Below are 20,670 nucleotides of genomic sequence, written 5' to 3'. Positions count from 1 at the left end.
GGCGCCGTACACTCCCGAGAGCAGTTCCGGGAGGGGGCGTGGCCACGCCCCCGAGGGCCACGCCCCCTCCTGGCCACGCCCCCGGGCCGTGGGGCAGCCTTAGCCGCGCCCAACCCTGCGGCCCGGGGAAGGGACCCAGCCTTGACGTCACAAACCACTTCCAGTGTAGCCCTCCGCCAAGAGAGAAAGTAGTTCCCGACCCATAGCGGATTCTGCCGCCCGTGCTTGGCGACGTATAAAATTCTAGACTCTCTCCGGACTGGACCATGGTTCTGAGGCCTCAGGAGGACCTTCTGACACGCCGGAAAGTTGTCTTTCTCCGGGTCGGCGTAGGAAGTAGTCCCGGCCTACGGTGGGCCGACGGGTCCCTCCGCAGAGGGGGGAAGAGGATGGCGACCTCGTCGATGCCGGAGTCGGAGAGGCGCGCGGCGACGAAAGCGTCGGGTGAGCATCGGGTACAGTCAGATCGCCCCACTGCACGCGGCCGCGAAGTGGGGCCACGCTGCGGAGAGAGCCGGCGGCGAGCTCCCGGGCCGGCGGGGCTGTCCGAACAGGGCCCCGGGGTCCCAGGCCCTTTAGTCGCTCTCGCACTTGCCTGAGCGGAAACCCGGCGCCGCCGCAAGATGGCGTCGGGCCTGGAGCGCAGGCAGCGCCGGGGACAGCCCCGAGTCGCCAGGCCCCGGGACCGTCGCTGTCAGCCCCCTCCGCATGGGAGCCAGGGGAGGGGGGAGCGAGCCACTGACCCGGGGGGCCTGCGGGCTGTACCACCGACCCTGCGCCCGGGGGGACTCGGGGGCCGAAGGGCTGAGCCGCCGAGCCCGGCCCGAGCGCGCTCTTAGGGCGAACCACGCTGCGGGAATTACGGAGGGGAGACGAGGAGGGTCAAGATTACCGGCCATTGGCCGCCCTCCCGGGGATGGGGAAGGCTCTAGATCGGGAGGCCAGCCTTCTCGGTCCAGTTTTCCCCGGGGCTCCTGTCTCCGCACACGGGAAAGCCCCTCCTCGGCGGAGACTCAGTCTTTGCACCTGCGGAATGGGCACACGGGCGCAGCTGGGTGGGCCGGGGAGGAGGCCCACCTGTTCCAGGTCCAGCCCGCGTCGCCTCTTCCCGCAGAGTGAAGGAGCCAGCCCCTGCGCCTCCCTGTCGGGCGGCCCCCCGAGCCCATGGAGGAGAACGAGGTGGAGAGCAGCAGCGACGCGGCCCCGGGGCCTGGCCGGCCCGAGGAGCCCTCTGAGAGCGGCCTGGGCGTGGGCACCTCTGAAGCGGTGTCGGCAGACAGCAGCGACGCCGCGGCCGCTCCGGGGCCGGCGGAGGCCGACGACTCCGGCGTGGGGCAAAGCTCTGACCGAGGCTGCGGCTCTCTGGTATGGACCGTGCTGGCCGGCGTGGGTGGAGGCGGGGACCGCAGGCGGCTTGCCTGGCAGCCGAGGGAAGCAGCCGGAGAGGCTGGCTTGCAACTGATAGTTGTTTTTGGTTTACGGCCCGTCAGGCACCCTGCCAAGCCCCTAGCGTGGATTTTTCTCATTTAAGTCTGAGACCTAGTAAGGCACGTATATATCACTCTTGCACATCTTATAGGGAAGGAAACCGAGGCACAGGGAGCCGGCAGAGCCACGATTCAGATCTGAGCCGTGGTCTTCCCCACTCCACTACCCACTGTCCTCACTCTTTGAGAATGCAGGTACCCTGGTTCAAGGCTTGGCTCTGCCTCCGATTCACCGGGAGACCTCTTTGGGCCTCATTCTTCTCTCTGTAAAATGGAGCAGGAATACTTGCCTCAGAGGGAGTACTCTTGGACACGTTCTGTAACGCTGTCATCTCCTGGCTCTGTAATCTTGGACAAGCTACCTCATTTCTAGCTCTCAGTTTTCTCATCTGTAAAGACGGAATGATAAATATATCTGCCTCAGTAGGGGTTTTGTGAGGATTAATACACGCAAAGCATTAATAAAACAGTGCCTAGCACGCATAGTACGTACTCAGTAAGTATTAGCCATTACCATTGTTATTACCTGCAAGATAATGACTTCCAAGACCTCATGTTCTAGAGCTGCCCAAAGATGGACCCCATTTTGGGGTCCAAGGGTTTCGTTAATTGAACAGAGATGGACCTGGGATCCCTGGGTGGCTCAGCGGTTTGGCACCTGCCTATGGCCCAGGGCGTGATCCTGGAGTCCCAGATCGAGTCCCATGTTGGGCTCCCTGTATGGAGCCAGCTTCTTCCTCTGCCTGTGTCTCTGCCTCTCTCTTCGGGTTTTTCATGAATAAATAAATAAAAACCTTTAAAAAACAAAAGCCCAGTGAAAATAGTTCTGTCAGGCTGTTGTGTGGGTATGGGGATTACGGGGCCTCTTACCTGACCAGAGCTGGGGACCCTGGAACTTGTTCTTTGGTGGCTCTGTGACTAGAGGGCATCTGCTGGTCATCAGTGAGGCTGACGTGTGGATGGCACCATTCACCATGTCTGAGGGCCCGGGAGCTCTGTCTAGTGGGTAACAACCTGCCTTGCACCATCCCTGACTCCTAAAATTCCTCTCTCCCTGTTTCCTATCATCCAGGAAGAAGTATCTGAGAGCAGCTCGAGCACAGACCCTCTGCCCCACGGGTACCTGCCTGATTCATCTTCTGTGTCCCGTGGGCCAGTGGCAGGGGTGACAGGTGGTCCCCCAGCCCTGGTGCACTCCAGCGCACTCCCAGACCCCAACATGCTGGTGTCCGACTGCACGGCTTCTTCCTCAGACCTGGGCTCAGCCATTGACAAGATTATCGAGTCCACCATTGGGCCAGACCTAATCCCGAGTGAGTTAGGGCAGAGGGCAGCAAGAGTCAGCCCGTGGGTTTTCCTGTGAGGTCCAGCAGAACCAGCTGTGCAAACTTAGGCAAATAACTGTAGCATTCCAAATGTGGAACATGGGAATAGTAGCCCCTATCTTGTAGCAGAGAATGAGGTGAGGATTTGATGAAATGGTGCGGTATAATACCTGGCATGTGATAAATGCTGAATAAACACAGAAACAATAGTACCTTATTTTGTACTGGGGTCTGTCCTGAGCACTTTATATATAGTATTTCACGAGTTCCTTGGTGACCCCAAAAAAGTAGGTGCTATTATCCTCACAGTCTAGATGAGAACCCACTGTGACCAGCAAGTGTTGGGCCATGAGCTCAGATACTCTGACTCCAGAGTCTGTATTCATAATTACCGCCTGCATCCTGGGTTATCAATGGTGTGTGTAAAGGCCATAGACTTCGAAAAGCCCTGGGGTGGTGTGGGAAGTCAACCCTGAGAAAGTGATGCAGGGGCTAGGCCTATGACTTTGGGGAGGTTTGGAGATGGGGAGGGGGACTCTCCAGGTTTTAGTGGTCAGAGGTAGGGTGGCAGGGGTAGCCATGGCTCCTGCGTGACTAGGCCGGGTGCTGGGCCAGCGTGTCCCACCAGACATCCCGACAGTCCTGCTCTGGGTGACGGTGCACAAGCAGGGACAGGATGCAAGTGAGGCTCGGTGGGTAGTACAGCTGGTTCATAGTTGGCTGTGAATGTGGACAGTAACAGTTGTCATCGTCAGCTCCCCACATTTCTGCCCAGGCTGTATCACCGTAACCAGTGCTGAGGATGGTGGGGCCGAGACTGCACGGTACCTGATCCTGCAGGGCCCAGATGATGGTAAGACCCAGGGAGCCCTGCAGTGGGTGAGGGGGCTCTGTATAAACTCACTGTGTGATCTTGGCAGGTTGTCCACTGCTCTGGGCCCGTTTCCCCAGTCATTCTGGTGGGGATTTGGGTTCCTGGATCCCTGGACCTCCCTGGGAGGGGCAGCTGTTGATCATGGCCCACCTTCCCCTTGCCTTCCCTTCTCTCTGATTCCCTCACCCACCACCAGGTGCCCCCATGGCTTCGCCAATGTCCAGTTCCACCTTGGCTCACAGCCTGGCAGCCATCGAGGCCCTGGCTGATGGCCCCACATCCACGTGCCTAGAGCCCCCTGAGGAAGCACGGGGTAGGCCCAGCTCCCCGGCGCAGCCGCCCCCAGGCTCTGGCACCGAGGAGCCAGACCTGCAGAGCCTGGAGGCCATGATGGAGGTGGTGGTGGTACAGCAATTCAAGTGCAAGATGTGCCAGTACCGGAGCAGCACCAAAGCCACGTTGTTGCGCCATATGCGGGAGCGTCACTTCCGACCAGGTGCACTGACTGACTGGCTGACGCTGCGCGGTGGGGGTGGGTGCCGAGAGCCAGACATGGCAAGCTTCTCTGATCTTCACAGCAGCAGCAGCTGCGGCTGGAAAGAAGGGGCGTCTGCGGAAATGGGGCACCTCAGCCAAGACCCAGGAGGAAGAGGGGCCAGAGGAGGAAGATGATGATGACATCATCGACGCCGGCGCCATTGATGACCTAGAGGGTAGGCCACCTTGGCTCCCAGGCATACTACCGCCATAGCCATCTTCAAATACTGAGTTCTCTCTGGCCCATGTGGAGGGCTGGGAAAGAGGACCTGGCACAGATTCAGGCGTGTGGGTGCCTCCAGTATAAGACAGGAGTTGGGGCTCTGAGGTCAGGACCTCTGTGTACAGCTGTGCAGGCTGTGCACTAAAAAAGAGCACCACATCTAAGAGGGCCACATTCACACTTGTCCGACAGAAATAGAATACAAGCCACACATGCATTTTTTTCTTGTAACTATACGTAAAAAGGTTGAAAGATTAAGCTTAATCATAATTATCAGCAGGTTATTTTACTTTCTTTTTTAATACTAGTTTTTTGAAATCCAGTGTCTCAATGTAGATCACACACAGTGCTTGATAGTGACACATGGCTAGTGGCTCTTGCACTGAATAGCATGGTTGTCAGAGTTGTAGGTTTGAATGTTTATTCCAACTATTTTCTAACAGTGGCTATAAAGTGTCTTAAGGAAGGGGCATCTTTTTCTAGTTAACACAGTGGTGCTGTCTGAGTTAGTGGTCAGAGTCAGGAAGGGTGCAGAGAAAGGATTGCAGGGGCTTGGAGAGAGGCGTTCATAGTCAGCCAGGGGGAGACCAGGAGGGCTTTCTGGAGGAGGCATTACTGGTTGGTGAGCTTGGAGGGGAAGTAGGCAGGGATGGGAAGAGGGCCTCTTCCCAGGGAAACCCGGTTAGGGGTCAGGGTTGATGCCCACAACCTTCTCATGTGGTCCCCACAGAGGACAGTGACTACAATCCAGCTGAGGATGAGCCCCGGGGCCGGCAGCTACGGCCCCAGCGCCCTACTCCCAGTACTCCAAGACCGAGAAGGAGACCTGGCCGGCCTCGGAAACTGCCTCGCCTAGAGACCTCGGACCTCCCAGATGGTGAGAGTTGGTCATAGGTGGGGTTGTGTGAGTGGGGCTGAATGGTGGCCTCATTCCCTACTTCTTCCTATAGAGCGTTGGAGACTGAGTGTGCCATACAGGGCAGCATATAACAAACCAGGGGGCCCTGCAGGCCTCCTCATACAGCCTTCTCAGACCAAGCTCGAGAAACCCTGAGTTAAGAAGTGATACATCAGCTTTGTGACAAGACTTCTCAATGGCAAGGTGTCACAGCACAGAAGTTTGAATCTTTATAACTGAACTAAGAAGATAAGTTTTAAGTATGACTGCCGAAATGACATCAAGTCTGAGGCCTGAAACTGTCCAGGGAGCACTGGCTTGGAGTATTACAGGCAGGGGAGGAGAAAGCCCCGTGGGCATGAAGGCTCTGCCACCTACTAGCTGTGTGAATCAGAGCATGGTACTTTGCCTCTTGAATCCCCTCTTCCTTTATTATGAATGGAGATGATTGCACCTGTCTTTCACGAGTTCTTTAAGGTGTAAATACATACAAAATCACATATTAGCTGTTTTTGTATATGCAGTTTGGGGGAGATTATTAAATTTTTATTTTAAGGGATCCCTGGGTGGCGCAGCGGTTTGGTGCCTGCCTTTGGCCCAGGGCACGATCCTGGAGACCCGGGATCGAATCCCACATCAGGCTCCCAGTGCATGGAGCCTGCTTCTCCCTCTGCCTATGTCTCTGCTTCTCTCTCTCTCTCTCTCTCTCTCTCTCTGTGACTATCATAAATAAATAAAAAATTAAAAAAATAAATAAATAAATAAATTTTTATTTTAAGATTTTATTTGAGAGAGAGAGCATGGGAGAAAGCACGAGCTGGGGGAAGAAGGGGTAGAGGGAGAAGCGGACTCCCCGCCAAGCAGAGAGCCTGACGCAGGCTCGTTCCCAGGACCCTGAGATCATGACCTGAGCTGAAGGCAGGTACTTAAGTGACTGAGCCACCCAGGCGTCTTAAAATAACTTATTGTTAAGATCTTTATGGGAAAATACACATAATCCTTAGGAAATTTTGATGAGGGCAATACACCTGTATAGCCAGTACCCCCCTCCCCCATCAAGAAGCAGATGTCATTGGCATTGTGTAGATCACTTTTAATTTTTAAAACATTACACTGGAATACTGTAGATTTTTTTTTCTGTTGATGTTTTTGAATAGGTAACACATTCAGATTGTTCAGACTTTTAAACGTTTTGAGTGTGTACAGTGATGTGATGTCTCCTCCCTTCCTCTCGTCTGCTCTCCAGCCTCCCAGCCTCCCTAGGGAAAAGCAGTGTTTAAAGTCCCTGCTGTTACTCCCAGGCCCTAGAATGTTCCATGAGATCACTAGCACAGCAGGTATCATCTCCACTTGACAGAAAATGAGACTCAGGGCGGTGGCTTTGCCCAAGGATGCACAGGAGCCCAGTGTCTGAGCTGAGTTAGCATGTGGGTCTCTTGACAGGGAAGTCCCCAGCTCTTGCTGCTACTGCAGACTGTCATGTGTAAGTTGTCCTGTGCCAGCAACAGGCCAACTGTAGGAGGGCTTGTGTCCACACTGCCCTCTAACTTCAGGCCACTGCGTCTGTCCCATGACCTGAAGTGCCCATCGGGAGCCTGTGACCGTGTTTGAGGAAATATTTTGGCTGGCCTCTGGCACACTTGTCCACATCTGTCTTGGTGTGTCTGTGGCTAATTCGTGCCCATGTCCGTGGCAGGTGTGGAAGGGGAACCTCTGGTGAGTTCCCAGAGCGGACAGAGCCCTCCAGAGCCCCCAGACCCCGAAGCACCCAGCTCCTCGGGTCCAGGATGCCTGGCTGCCCTGGGCAAGGCTGATAGGGCCCCTGTGGACCCTGGTGTGAGCCAGTCGGATGCGGAGAACGCAGCACCCTCCTGCCCAGATGAGCCTGACGCTCTGCCCCGCCGCCGCGGCCGGCCCTCCAGGCGTTTCCTGGGCAAGAAATACCGCAAGTATGTGGCACAGGGAGCCTGGATAAGGGGAGGGGAAATGGTTGGCAGCGCAGCCCAGCCAGACCTCTCCCCAACGCCCTCCTGGCAGGTATTATTACAAGTCTCCCAAACCCCTCCTGAGACCTTTCCTGTGCCGCATCTGCGGCTCCCGCTTCCTGTCCCACGAGGACCTGCGCTTCCACGTCAACTCCCACGAGGCCGGGGACCCCCAGCTCTTCAGGTGTCTGCAGTGTAGCTACCGCTCCCGCCGCTGGTCTTCACTCAAGGTAGGCAACGGGTGGGGTGGGGGGCGGGGTGCAGCACTAGGATAGAAAGATGATGGCTGGCAGGCAGTGCCAAAGGGAATGGAGTTCACAGGCCATTGGCTAGCACCTTCCTGCCCCTTTGCCAGGCACCTTACATGGTGTGCCGCTGGTGTGCTGAAGGAGTTCAGGCAGCGCCTTGGGCACTTGTGCAGGCTGCACACTGCACAGTGGTGCCATGTCATCAGAGGTGCTCTGCACATTGCAGACAGCATAGATTTGCTTCACACACACACACAGACACACTGCACTTCACAGCAGATGGCAGTACAACTGGTTTTATCTAATTCAGTATGTTAGAAAGTTTTCCAGTAGATGGCAGTAATGTGTCTCAAGAAAGGCATTCCTTTTTATATCAATTACCCAAAAGTGCCAGTGGGCTTGCTGCCACTCTAGGCCATTTTTTATTCAGTACCCGGGCCTTGTAGGCCTGCTTGAGTTTCATGCTCACACAACCCAAAGTGATTGTAGGTATCAATAGCCCCATTTTACTGACCCAGGAAACTGGCTTGGCCTGGCCAAAGTAAGGTAGAGAGTTGGCCATCATGGGATAGGAGCTACCTGAAGCACAGGCCAGAGCCCCTAAGCTTTCAGCACACGGTACATCCTCCCTCACACAGGGCCCCATGACCTAGAAGTTGTTCTCTAGAACCCTGCCCCAGGAGAGTGAAGGCTCTGGAGCCGTGCTACTTGGATTTGACTCCAAGCTCTGCCATTCACAAGGTCACTTGGGGCCAAGGTTACTTCCTTCCGAACCTGTTTCTGCCTCCATCAGATGGTGAGCCAGCACAGGGCCTGGTGCAGAGTAGATACCCTTGCTGGGGAGAGGGCCCAGCCCTAATAGGCTCTGGCCCCTATAGTACTCCTTTGTTCTGGAACTTGCTCCCACAGCAGCTCTAAGACTTTGGGTGCAGGTTGGGGGAGCAAGGGAAGCCAACCCCAGCCCACGACCCCATTTACCTCTGTCCTAGGAGCACATGTTCAATCACGTGGGCAGTAAGCCCTACAAGTGTGACGAATGCAGCTATACCAGTGTCTACCGGAAGGATGTGGTCCGGCACGCAGCTGTGCACAGTCGAGACCGGTCAGTGCATGCAGGGGTGTATACAGGTCAGAGTGGGACGTAGAGGCCCAGCACAACCGCATTTCCCCCTTGCTGAGCACCTGCCCTGGGCCACCCCATTGGCAGCACATTACAGACATCAGAAAGATAGGCCATTCATCCCAGCTTGCTTGGCTTAGAGCAGTAGCAGGGCTTCTGGGGGCTCTTGTTCAGTCTCTTCCCTGCTATGCGCTTTGTGAGGTAGGTATGGTCATTGTTGAAAGGATGGAAGGGAATCGTGTAGCTAAAGCTCAGTAAATCAACTCAGCTTTAGGAAAGAGCTCACTCCGCTTGGGGCGCTGTGTGAGCAGAGGTGGAGTCCATGAGGACACTGACTTTCAAACTGTGCTTTCAGGAAAGCCTGAACTCCAAGATGCTTATGGGTTTTCTTTTAAAAAGTTGGGCAGGGGGAAGTAAGATTGGGGACACCAGATAGAACACCTGGTTCACCAGCTCTTTTCTGCAGGACTTCTTTTTTTTTTTTTTTTTTTTTTTTTTTTTATGCAGGACTTCTTATGGCCTTTACAGTGCACATTTTATTTTGTGATGAAGGAGGAAAGCACCATTCCAGAATTTATTTACAGCATGCCTCCTAGCATTTCCTAGTGAATTCTACTTAGAGAAACCCTGTTGTGAAGAGAAGGGCTTGGTCAGACAATAGGGACACTCAGGGCTGAGACTGGGTCTGGTCTGTGTGAGAAGGTCTGAGGTGGGCTTGGGGAAGCAGTGGTCTGACTCCTATGCCTTTCTCCCCCAGGAAGAAGAGACCAGATCCGGTGAGTCTGGGCCTGGGGAAAGAAGTCTGCTTGAGGGCTGCTTGTCAGGGTGGAGGCAGGAGGTAAGGTCTCACCCTCTCTCCTCCCCTTCTTTCTTCATCTGGTCCCTTCTTGTCCCATCCCAGACCCCCAAGCTGAGCTCCTTCCCTTGCCCTGTGTGTGGCCGTGTCTACCCGATGCAGAAGAGACTCACACAGCACATGAAGACACACAGCACGGAGAAGCCCCACATGTGTGACAAGGTGGGTGGGGCCAAGGGCTGGGGGCAGGATGGAGGGTCACCCTGGGCAATCCCCCATCTAACTCACTCTGTTCCTCACAGTGTGGAAAGTCCTTTAAGAAACGCTACACCTTTAAGATGCACCTGCTCACACACATCCAGGCTGTTGCCAACCGCAGGTATATTCCCAAGAAGGCCCCTGGGACTGGAGCACCCCAGCTCAGCCCAGCCCACTGCTGATCTTCCCTCCCTCTCACCACTCCAAGGTTCAAGTGCGAGTTCTGTGAGTTTGTGTGTGAGGACAAGAAAGCACTACTGAACCACCAGCTGTCTCATGTCAGTGACAAGCCATTCAAATGCAGCTTCTGCCCCTACCGCACCTTCCGGGAGGACTTCCTGCTCTCCCATGTGGCTGTCAAGCACACAGGTCAGGCTGGCCCTCAGCTCACTGTGCCCCGAGTCACAGGCTCTGCTTTGTCCTCTTCCTCCTGCTCCGCAGCCACAGCCCCCGGGGAGAGCAGCCTGAGCTTCTTGGTTGTAAGGGAATCTCCTCTAAGGGTGACACACTCTCTCTTCAGCTCAGCCAGCTCTTCTCTGCATGATCGTGGGCCAACTTGCCCTGAGTCTTCCCTGGCTGTGAAAGGGGGAGTCAGAAGTACCTACCAAGTGATGGTTGTAAAAGTGAGCTCTGTTCCCTGAGCCCTGTCTGCTGGGTGCTGGGCAGGAAACGTTTACAGAGGCCCTGCCCTTGCGCGTGAAGTAGGAGAAGCAGCATCCCATGCTCGGCCCACAGAAAGTGGACAAAACAGTTGATTCTTTCTCCTGCTTGCTGCCCAGCCTTCTGATGGGCACACTGGGGGAGATTGGACACACTAGAGGGCTGGATTCCTGTCTACGTGGGGGAGGTGATTCATAAGAGGAGTGTGTAGTCATGTGCCGTGAAAATGAGATACTGCTAGGAAGGCTGTGAGTGCAGCCGGGGGGCCTAGTTCACACCTGGCCTGGCCCGCCAGAACAAACTGCACCATGTGCTTGCCTGAGCTTGGGGACGAAGTGCTGGGAGGGAAACAGTTGGAGAGGTCCTTGGGCTCATGGAAGGCTTCATGGTAAAGGGGAGTGGGAAAGCCCAAGCATCCCTTCGCCTGTGCCTGCAGGGGCCAAGCCCTTTGCCTGTGAGTACTGCCACTTCAGCACACGACACAAGAAGAATCTGCGCCTGCATGTACGATGCCGACATGCCAGCAGCTTTGAGGAATGGGGGCGGCGCCACCCTGAGGAGCCCCCTTCCCGCCGTCGCCCCTTCTTCTCCCTGCAGCAGATTGAGGAGCTGAAGCAGCAGCATAGTGCAGCCCCTGGACCACCCCCCAGCTCCCCAGCACCTCCGGAGGTAAGCTCAGCACGCAGGCTGCATTCAGAAGGGGCTTGGGGCCCTGTGCCGGGATGACCGTGTCCTATCACCTCTCCCATCCCCAGCATCCTCATTTGCACACTGGGGACAACAGAATGGTCCTTGCCTCTCCAACTGCAGTAAAGAGCAGATGCGGTCACAGATATGTCAGCCCTAAGCTCAGAGTGGGAGTGGCTTTCCAGTGCTAGGAATAGAGAATGGGATCTCTGTAGCTTAACTGTGGTAATAGTTTATTATTCTCTCACAAACGAGTCCAGAGGTCGGCAGCCTAGGGCTAGTGTGGCAGCTCCACGGTCAGTCATCAGGGACCAAGCTCTCTCAATATTTTTTCCCAGCCATCCTAGGCATACGACTTCCATCTTTGTGGTTTCCTCATGGTCCAGTATAGCTGCAGGAGCTCCAGCCTTCTAGCCACATCCCAGGCAAGAAGCAGGAGGAAGGGATGGGAGAAGGGCAGAAAGGAAGCGTGCCATCTCTCCATCTGTCTTCCCTGCGAACTTAACCAGAAGCTCCTGCTTAGCCACAAGGCCCCACTTTTCCTAGCTGCAAGGCAGGCTGAAAAGTGTAGTCTCATAGCCGAGTACATTGTCTCCCCCTCCTGTGCCCCAAAAGATGGACCGCTTCTATGTGCTGGTGAACACAGGCTCCAGAGTCAGTCTTGTGCTACTTACTAGCTGTGGAACCGTAGCCAGTGTTCCACTTTTCTGAGCCTCGGTCAGTTCATCTGTAGCACTGAGCTGAGAGATATCTTGAGACGTGGTTGTGTGAAGATGAAACAAGCCAGAGGATATGAAGCGCCTGAGGAGGTGCTTGGTCACCCGTGCTGGAATCCCAGCTGCCCCCTCTCAGGCTTGGCCACATCCCCACCCCGCAGATCCCCCCAGAGGCAGCACCTTTCCAGGCACCCGAGACCCCCCCACTGCTCTGTCCTGACACCCTTGGTGGGGCCACCATCATCTACCAGCAAGGTGAGCTCTGAGGGAAGGCGGGAGCCTGGGGAGCTGGGCAGAAGGGGGGCGGGGCGGTGGCCTGTTCTGAGGCATAGGTCTCACTCAACCCAGGTGCTGAGGAGTCGACAGCAATGGCCACGCAGACGGCCTTGGATCTGCTGCTGAACATGAGTGCACAGCGGGAGCTGGGGGGCACAGCCCTGCAGGTGAGCCGCCGCCACCCCCCCAACCCCCCTACGCAGCCACCTTCCGCATCTGCTCTGCCCTGACACCCCATCTGGAGGAGAGGAGCCAGTCGTGCTCGGGGCCCTCCCGCTGAGCCAAGAAACAGTCCACCAAAACCCAGGAGGGAGCAGACGTGGGCCTGGGGGATCCCCGGTGCAGGGAGGGCCACTGGCGACCTCTGCCCGGCCAAGCGGTTAGCGCCACCCCCTGCTCCGCCTCGGGCGTCCCAGCTCTGCAGCCCCCTGTGCTGTGGGTCGGAGCCCGCTTCCCATGTAGCCCAGCACCCTCATCCTGGGATGCCTCCCACTGCTAGGAGGCCCCCAGGGCGCTTGCTCCTGCTCCACCATCCCCGGGCCTGGAGCCCTGGCTGATCCCTAGCCACCAACACCCCCCCCCCCCAGCCCCCATCACGACCTCTCCCTCCTTGCCACCTGGGGTCACTCTTGCCCTTCCTCACCTCCCATGCTCCTCAGAGTTGGGGAGAGCTTTGGGAGCCCCTCCTGTTTCTGAGCCTCTTGAAAACATACTGAATCTGTGTTTGAGATGATAAATTCCAAGAACTTGGAGCAATAATGTGCCCCTGGGGGCTGGAGGACAGACAAAAGTCTGGAGGAGGGAGCCTGGTGTTGGACCAGGACAGCTTCCTAGGATTCCCTAAGCGCCTTTGGGGGATTGTGGAACTGGTACATTTTTAGACCGTTAAATCAGGCTTTTATATAGTTTTTGCCTTTGATATCATCCCTAGAAAGGCCTCCTTCCCCCCCCCCCCAAGATTATATAAACATTCATTTGTATTTTCTATTTAGGGTTTCATTTTTTACACTTAAATCTTTACTCCACTGGGAATTTATTTTTGATGTATGCACAAAGGTAGGGGACTAACTTTACTACTTTTCCCCCAAATGTTATCCAGTGCAGTATATCAGATAATCTTCCCCAGTGGTTAGAAATGTCCACTTTATCATGTTCTAGATTCCCACATATATAGGACAAGTTCTGTTCTGTTGTTCTGTCATCATGCCAGTATTTCATGCATTTTTTTTCTGATTACAAAAACATTGTAAAAAAAAACAAAAAACAAAAACCCACCAAAATGAACATTAGGAAATGTTCTGTACAGAAAGTAAAAGTCCTTAACATCCGTCCCCTCCCCGTTAACAGGCATTTTTCCAGTTTTCTCTACATACGCAGTAACACAGAGACATTTTGCTCCTTAAAAAATAGGATCATGGAGGTGCCTAGGTGGTGCAATCGGTTAAGCATCCGACTCTCAGTTTTGGCTCAGGTCATGATTTCAGGGTCATGAGATCGAGCCTCACATCGGGCTCCATGCTGTATGCAGAGTCTGCTTGAGATTCTGTCTCCTCCTGCCTCTGTCCCTCTCTAAATTAAATAAATCTTAAAAATATATATTTAGAAAAAAAATAAAAATAAATATATATATATATATATATATTTAGGGTCACATGATTCATGCTTATCCACAGCCCACTTTTCTTCACTCCGCAGTATGTGAGGCATGGCCTGGTAGGTGCATACAGATCTCCTCTCTCTTACTAAGACATTTCCACTTTACATCTCCATGTTATTCCATCGTATAGATGTTGTAAGTTCATTCAGTCCTTTGTTGGTTATTTCCAGTTTTTCATTAATCAGGGCAGTACTTCAGTACACATATATTTCCGGTGCTCGTAACATTTTTTAGTTAAAAAGCCTCCTAGAAGTAGAATTGGTGGGTCTGAAGGTATGAAGCCTCTTACAGAGATACGTTGTTTTTTTGTGACCACCATTAGAGCGAAGCGTGTTTACTATGCCTTTGCCAACCCTGGATGTCCCTAATTTTAATAAATCTCTTCCACATAGAAGTGTGTGTGTGTGTGTGTGTGTGTGTATAGATTTTTTTTTAAGATTTTATTTATTCATTCATGAGAGACACACACACACACACAGAGGCAGAGACACAGGCAGAGGGAGAAGCAGGCTCCATGCAGGGAGCCTGACATGGGACTCGATCCCGCGTCTTCAGGATCACACCCTCGGCTGAAGGCGGCGCTAAACTGCTGAGCCACCCGGGCTGCCCTAGAAGTATATTTCATGACCTTTCTTTTTTTAAGTTTTTAATTAAGTAATCTCTACACCCAAGCAATATAGGGTTCAAACTCAACCCCGAGATCAAAAGTGGCATGCTCCTCTGAGTAGCCGGTACCCCTCATGGTCTTAATTTATAATTTTGTGACCATAAATTAGATTGAACTATTTTCTGTATGTTCACAGACCACTTACTTCTTCTCTGACTTACCTTTTTGTGTCATGTATCCGTTTTCCTATTGTCAGTCTTAAAGAGAAAAAAAAAAGGATTTTATTTGAGAGAGCACACACGTGAAGGGGGGGGTGCAGAAAGAGAAACCTTAGGCAGAGTCCTCACTGAGCACGGAGCCCCATGCAGGCCCGATCCTACTACCCCAAGATCATGACCCGAGCCGAAACCAAGAGTTGGACACTCAACTAGCTGTGCTACCCAGCTTCCCCTATTAGTGTTATCATCACTTTGCAGCAACTCTTTGTATATGAAGGAGACTTCCCTTTTCTCTCTCCTATGAATCGTTAACTACTACATTTTTCTCATTTCAGTTTATGGTTTGTTTTGCTGTAGGTTCTAGCATCTTTTTCTGTCATGATTAGAAAAAAATCTTCCCACCCTAGATCATAAAAACACTTATCTGCATTTTCTCTTCATATATTTAGCTTTTTTTTTTTTTTAAATAGATTTATGTATTCGTGAGAGATACAGAGAGAGAGCCAGAGACACAGGCAGAGGGAGAAGCAGGCTTCATGCAGGGAGCCCGATGCGGGACTCGATCTTGGGACTCCAGAGTCACGCCCTGAGCCAAAGGCATATGCTCAACCACTGAGCTACCCAGGCGTTCCTATTTAGAGTTTTTTATTATTACATTTGAGTCTTTAATTTATTTGTTTTTTTTTTTCTTTAGTCTATTTGAATCGGACCTGGAGTAAGATGTGAGATCATGTTTTTTTTTTGTTTGTTTGTTTGTTTGTTTTTTTAATGGTTTGCCACTTGTCTCTCTATCCTAGGATTTCTCAGTCTTGGCCTTTTGTGCTGCATGGTTCTTTGTTGCAGGAGCCATCTTACTCATTGTGGGGTGGTTAGCCACATCCCTGACAAATAACCCCTACATGCCAATACCACCTCCCTTCCAATTGTGACAACCAAAGACTGTCTTCAGACATTGCCCAACACCCCTGGAGGGCAGCATTGCTCTACCCTGGTCTTGTTAAGTTTATTTCCAGTTGCTGGGTGGGGCTTGGAGAACCTGATTGTGTTTTAGAAAGAACACACAGTTGGGGTTGTACAAATGACTGGTGGCAGCACTTGGTTGCCTGAGTGTGGGTAACCTTTAGGCCCTGAGATAGAGAAGGTCTCTGAACACCAGCCTCTTCACCACAGACCGTGCTCATAATGTCCATGGATTCTGTTATAGGTGGCCGTGGTGAAGTCAGAGGACATGGAAGCAGAGTTAGCATGCCCTGGTGGGCAGCCTTCCCCAGCAGGTGCCACTCCACAAGTGGTAACCCTCCACGTGGCAGAGCCAGGGAGCAGCGTGGCAGCAGAGAGCCAGCTAGGCGCTCCTGACCTGCAGCAGATCACCCTGGCACCGGGTCCGTTTGGTGGGACTGGCTACAGCGTCATCACAGCACCCCCTATGGAGGAGGGGACGTCAGCTCCTGGCACGCCTTACAGGTGAGACCTGCTGCATCCAAGGCCCCCTTCAGCCATTGATAGGCATGCCGGGAGCCTCAAATAAGAGCTGTGCCCACTGGAGCCTAGTTGGTGGGAAGCAAAAGTCCTAATACATGTAACATAATTAGCCATGGGAGTCATAGCTTTCTCAGGAGGTTGGAAGCTACTATTTTTGGGCCACTTAGATTTTCCAGGCACTGGACATTTATGAACTCACCTAAACCATTCTTGCGAGATCCATGTTTCTCTCATTTTACAAGTGAGTAAATAGGCCAGGGACGTTGAGTAACTGGCCCGAGGTCAGACCAGGAGTAAGTGAAGAGTTGAACCTTTGGTTCTAAAGTCACATGCTTTTTGTTGTGGGTGATCCTCAAGGTGGTGTCCAGTTCTGCCCCAGCAGGCAAGCTCAGGCTCCTCTCTGGCACTGGAGGCTCCTCTCTGGCACTGGAGGCTCCTCTCTGGCACTGGAGGCCTGGGAACTGCACTCTGCTTCCCCTACACTGAGCAGGTTCGGGCCAGAGCTGTGTGTATGCTCACTGAAGTCCTGGGCAGTCGGAGAAAGCCCTCCGTCCAGGCACCGACGTGTCACTGTGTGTGCCTGGGATGAGAATCCGGGTCCCTGGGCTGGCAGCAGGCTCGGGTGGCCTGGTCACAGTGTCTGCCATGTGCTCTAGTCTCCGGGTACTTGCCAGCCCTGCCTCCCCCACTGGCCCCTCCTGTTGCTGCACCTGGCCAGACCCCTGGGGCTCTCTGCCCACCCTACCCTCCAAGGGAGCCAGGATTACTACGGTTGAGCAGGATGATACATTGGACCTGTGGTCACCGTTTCTGGAAGAGACTGTCGAGGTGCAGCAGGAAAGGGGCAGAATGAAGTTCATGCCAGGGAGGCCACCCGTGGTGGCAGTCACCCCTCCATTGATGATTTCTTGGGGTAGGGGGCTTCTGTGGCCTTCTATCCCTTCCTGGCACTCATTCCTCCCCTCTTTTGTGCCCACAGTGAGGAGCCCCCAGGGGAGGCAGCCCAGGCTGTGGTTGTGAGTGACACCCTGAAGGAAGCTGGCACCCACTATATCATGGCAGCCGATGGGACCCAGCTGCACCACATCGAGGTGAGGCTTGGGATACCAGTCCTCCCCTATTTCTCATCTTTCCCCCATCCTCATCAGTGTATCATGCTTCTCCATCTCCCTACAGCTGACTGCAGATGGCTCTATCTCCTTCCCAAATGCGGATTCCCTGGCCTCTGGAGCCAAGTGGCCTCTGCTACAGTGTGGGGGTCTGCCCAGAGACGGCCCTGAACCCCCATCTCCAGCCAGGACCCACCGGGTGGGAGACTCCCAGGGCTCTGCTTCCCCACCCCCTGTGGCCAACAAAGCCCTGGGTCTGGGAGTTCCGCCGTCGCCACCATCTGCAGCCACGGCATCATCAAAGAAGTTTTCCTGCAAGATCTGTGCTGAGGCCTTCCCTGGCCGTGCAGAGATGGAGAGTCATAAACGGGCCCACGCCGGACCTAGTGCCTTCAAGTGTCCTGACTGTCCCTTCAGTGCCCGCCAGTGGCCTGAGGTCCGGGTAGGTGCTATGCCCCTGTGCCTCTCCTGGCACTCATTCGGCCACTCGTGTCATAAACCTTAACTGAACACCCCGAGCCAAGCCCTCTGCCCCCTTCTAGGGTCAGAGATGACTCCGAGAGGGTTCAGCATTCAGTCTGGCAGGAAACCAAACCAGCATGACTCATGCCCAGCAGTGTCCCCGGCATGAACAGAATGCAGATGACAGAGCACAGGGAACAGGACTCAGGGTGCGGGTGCTGGCCGACCTGGGTCTCTAGGGGCTGCAGCACAGGCATGGTGGCATGAGGTGTGCTCAGGGAAACGCAGGTTGTCTAGAATAGGGAGCACGCACAGAGCAAGGAAGTTGGTGGGAAAGGCAGGTTCTGGTGGGGGCCTTCCCCCAGGAATTCCCATTTCCAGATGTAGCCTTGCTCTGAGTCCTCACAGCAGCTCAGTGAGGGAGCAGGGCCCAGAACCCCAGAATATCCCGGCTGGAAGAGCCCTTCAGAGGTTCCCTCATCTGAGCCTGTATCTTAGGCTTAGTGGGGGTACACTGAGTCAGAACAGGGGCAGGATCTGTAAGTGACCTCACGATGGGACCTATGACGTTTCCTTCTCAGCACACAGAAGCACCAGGTCTCAGTCTGCTTCACTTTATACACAACTCCTCCCCACCTGAGGACAGACTCCCCAGCAGCACTGTGGGTGAGGGGCTATGTTGTCACCCAGCCAGCACCCCTGACTCTGCCCCTTCCCCAGGCCCACATGGCACAACACTCAAGCCTGCGGCCTCACCAGTGCAGCCAGTGTAGCTTTGCCTCCAAGAATAAGAAGGACCTGCGGCGGCACATGCTGACCCATACCAACGAGAAGCCTTTTGCATGCCACCTCTGTGGACAGCGGTGAGGCTGGAGACAGGTGGGTGGGGTGGGGGCTGCTGCAGGTATGATGGGGCTGCCCCTGAGCCTTTCCCTGGCCCCTCAGTTTCAACCGGAATGGCCACCTCAAGTTCCACATCCAGCGGCTACACAGCCCTGATGGGAGAAAGCCAGGGACACCTACTGCCCGGACCCCAGCCCGGACTCCCACCCAGACCATCATCCTGAACAGTGACGATGAGACGCTGGCCACACTGCACAGTGAGCTGCCCCCAGGACACCAGGGTGGAGGCCAGGACACCAGGGTGGGGACCAGGGCAATTCCGGGTTCACCTAAGTCCCTATATGAGTACCCTTCCTTATCTGCCTAGCTGCACTCCAGTCCAGCCACGGGGTCCTGGGCTCAGAGCGGCTACAGCAGGCACTGGGTCAGGAGCATATCATTGTGGCCCAGGAACAGACAGTGGCCAATCAGGTGAGAGCCTGGGCTGGGAGGTCACAGGATGGGGCAGAGAGGGGTGATGCACACAGAGCCGAGGCTAGAGCCGGCCTGGTCCTGGCAGGAAGAAGCCACCTACATCCAGGAGATCACCACAGCGGATGGCCAAACAGTGCAGCATCTGGTGACCTCTGACAACCAGGTGAGCACCTCAGCCAGCAGCACACACCCTCCACCTGCCTCCAGGCCCCTTTGAGGAACCACCCCTTCCCGGGTCTGTACCTGCAGCTGCCATCATGAATGGTGGGTGTCCCTGGCCCCCTGCTCTGTCTTCTTCACTCTAAGCTCCTGCCTATTGTCTACCCTTCTCCAGGTACAGTACATCATCTCCCAGGATGGGGTCCAGCATCTGCTCCCCCAGGAATATGTTGTGGTTCCAGAGGGCCATCACATCCAGGTAGGCCAGGCCTGGGTAGGGGCAGGAAGTGAGGGGAGGAGTGTACAACCTCCTCGATCACCGAATGGCCTTCCTCCCTCTAGGTACAGGAAGGCCAGATCACACACATCCAGTATGAACAAGGGGCCCCTTTCCTTCAGGAATCCCAGGTAGGGCCTTTAGGGGGTCAGGGGGTGCTGGGGTACAGGCCAAGCTCCTCCAAGGCCAGATCTCATTGGCTTCTCCACTCTAGATCCAGTATGTGCCTGTATCCCCAGGCCAGCAGCTGGTCACACAGGCCCAACTGGAGGCTGCGGCACACTCAGCCGTCACAGGTATGGGGCGAGAACCTGACAACCTTGGGGACTCAGGCCTAGCTTCTGGGGCCTTGGGCTCACCATCCTTTCCCCTCCCCTGACAGCGGTGGCTGATGCTGCCATGGCCCAAGCCCAGGGCTTATTTGGCACGGAAGAGGCGGTGCCTGAACACATCCAACAGCTGCAACACCAGGGCATCGAGTATGATGTCATCACCCTGACGGATGACTGAGCCCCAAGGGCCCAACGCAGACCGTGGATATCAGGGCCAACCGTGCTGGGGGTGGGGGGCCCACTGGGACTCCCCTCTCTGTTCCGCCTAGGGTCTCCAGACACTGAGCAGCCAGTATCCTGCCCCTCTAAGAGAGCCAGACCTGCGTTGCTGGGTTTAGGGGACAACCATGGGCCCCAGCCAGGACATGCTGGGTGCCCTAGCCTGCAGGCAGGCTTTGGGGAGAGAAATTTATTTTTGTTTGGATGGACCCACTGGCCCCTCAGTCTCAATAAAGGGACCAGAGTCCAGTCCTGACCATCTTACTTTTGTCCGCAAGGACTTGGGAAATGGCAGGAAAGAAGAGCCTGTTACAGCTCACAAGAGCTGCCTAGCTCCACAGTGCGGCCTGCCCTACCTCTGTAAGTGTGGTGGCCCAACAGCAGAGCAGGCCCTTGGGGCAGAGGCCTGATACTGGGAGAGATGGCTGAGCTGGTAAGAACCCCTATGAGCACCTTCAGACCTCCTTCCCCTCTCCCCGGGCCCCAGAAGAACACCTGCTCCTCTGTGTCTCCAGAGGGCAGCACAGCCAGGTGCCTATCTGCACGGAGACCATACCCTAAAGCTCTGGTGGCTCAGAGCTGCTCTTCCTACTGATCCTAGACTGTGAATCAGCTGGCTGCCCACTCACTGTGGCAGCTCCAGGTCTAGCAGGAGTCTAGCGCTCTGCCTGGGCACAGCCCCAGTCGTCTGCTCCCTGGAGGTATGAGTGGAGGCCTGGCTGTGAGAACAGCTTGCACATA

The 20,670-nt window shown here is 54.7% G+C and overlaps 1 protein-coding gene across 3 annotated transcripts; it reads left to right on the top strand.

Moving 5' to 3' along the window:
• The first annotated feature begins 305 nt into the window (after positions 1-305).
• On the top strand, positions 306-20,178 carry ZNF335 (zinc finger protein 335). Of its 3 annotated transcripts, none has more exons than XM_025470249.3 (28): positions 306-444; positions 1,115-1,365; positions 2,560-2,800; positions 3,588-3,665; positions 3,883-4,182; positions 4,268-4,399; positions 5,177-5,323; positions 7,041-7,293; positions 7,382-7,559; positions 8,567-8,679; positions 9,455-9,473; positions 9,599-9,715; positions 9,796-9,872; positions 9,960-10,120; positions 10,848-11,080; positions 11,976-12,069; positions 12,163-12,257; positions 15,777-16,036; positions 17,034-17,145; positions 17,231-17,605; positions 18,346-18,488; positions 18,571-18,725; positions 18,836-18,939; positions 19,028-19,105; positions 19,277-19,360; positions 19,444-19,509; positions 19,593-19,674; positions 19,761-20,178. In XM_025470249.3, the coding sequence occupies exons 2-28, from the start codon at positions 1,165-1,167 to the stop codon at positions 19,886-19,888; spliced, it is 4,026 nt and encodes a 1,341-aa protein (XP_025326034.1). In that variant the 5' UTR covers positions 306-444; positions 1,115-1,164; the 3' UTR covers positions 19,889-20,178. The 3 variants fall into 3 exon arrangements, 2 of the variants coding, with proteins under 2 accessions (XP_025326034.1, XP_025326032.1); XM_025470247.3 differs by having other exon boundaries at positions 4,265-4,399; XR_004809168.2 differs by lacking the exons at positions 19,593-19,674; positions 19,761-20,178 and having other exon boundaries at positions 4,265-4,399; positions 19,032-19,105; positions 19,444-19,496.
• Positions 20,179-20,670: the final 492 nt, after the last annotated feature.

Source organism: Canis lupus, chromosome 24 (assembly GCF_003254725.2).
Source record: "Canis lupus dingo isolate Sandy chromosome 24, ASM325472v2, whole genome shotgun sequence".
NCBI classification, from domain to species: Eukaryota; Metazoa; Chordata; class Mammalia; order Carnivora; family Canidae; genus Canis; species Canis lupus.
Note: the sequence above shows the minus strand (reverse complement) of the source record. Positions and strands in the feature narration are given on the sequence as shown.

What these genes read in the sequence shown, in the direction of transcription:
- ZNF335 (XM_025470247.3), top strand. Translation starts at nt 1,165, where the DNA reads ATGGAGGAGAACGAGGTGGAGAGCAGCAGCGACGCGGCCCCGGGGCCT. An exon ending in CCTGCAGGGCCCAGATGATG is followed by an intron (nt 3,666 to 3,882) that starts GTAAGACCCAGG and finishes ACCCACCACCAG; the next exon opens with GTGCCCCCATGGCTTCGCCA. An exon ending in TGTGGCTGTCAAGCACACAG is followed by an intron (nt 10,121 to 10,847) that starts GTCAGGCTGGCC and finishes CTGTGCCTGCAG; the next exon opens with GGGCCAAGCCCTTTGCCTGT.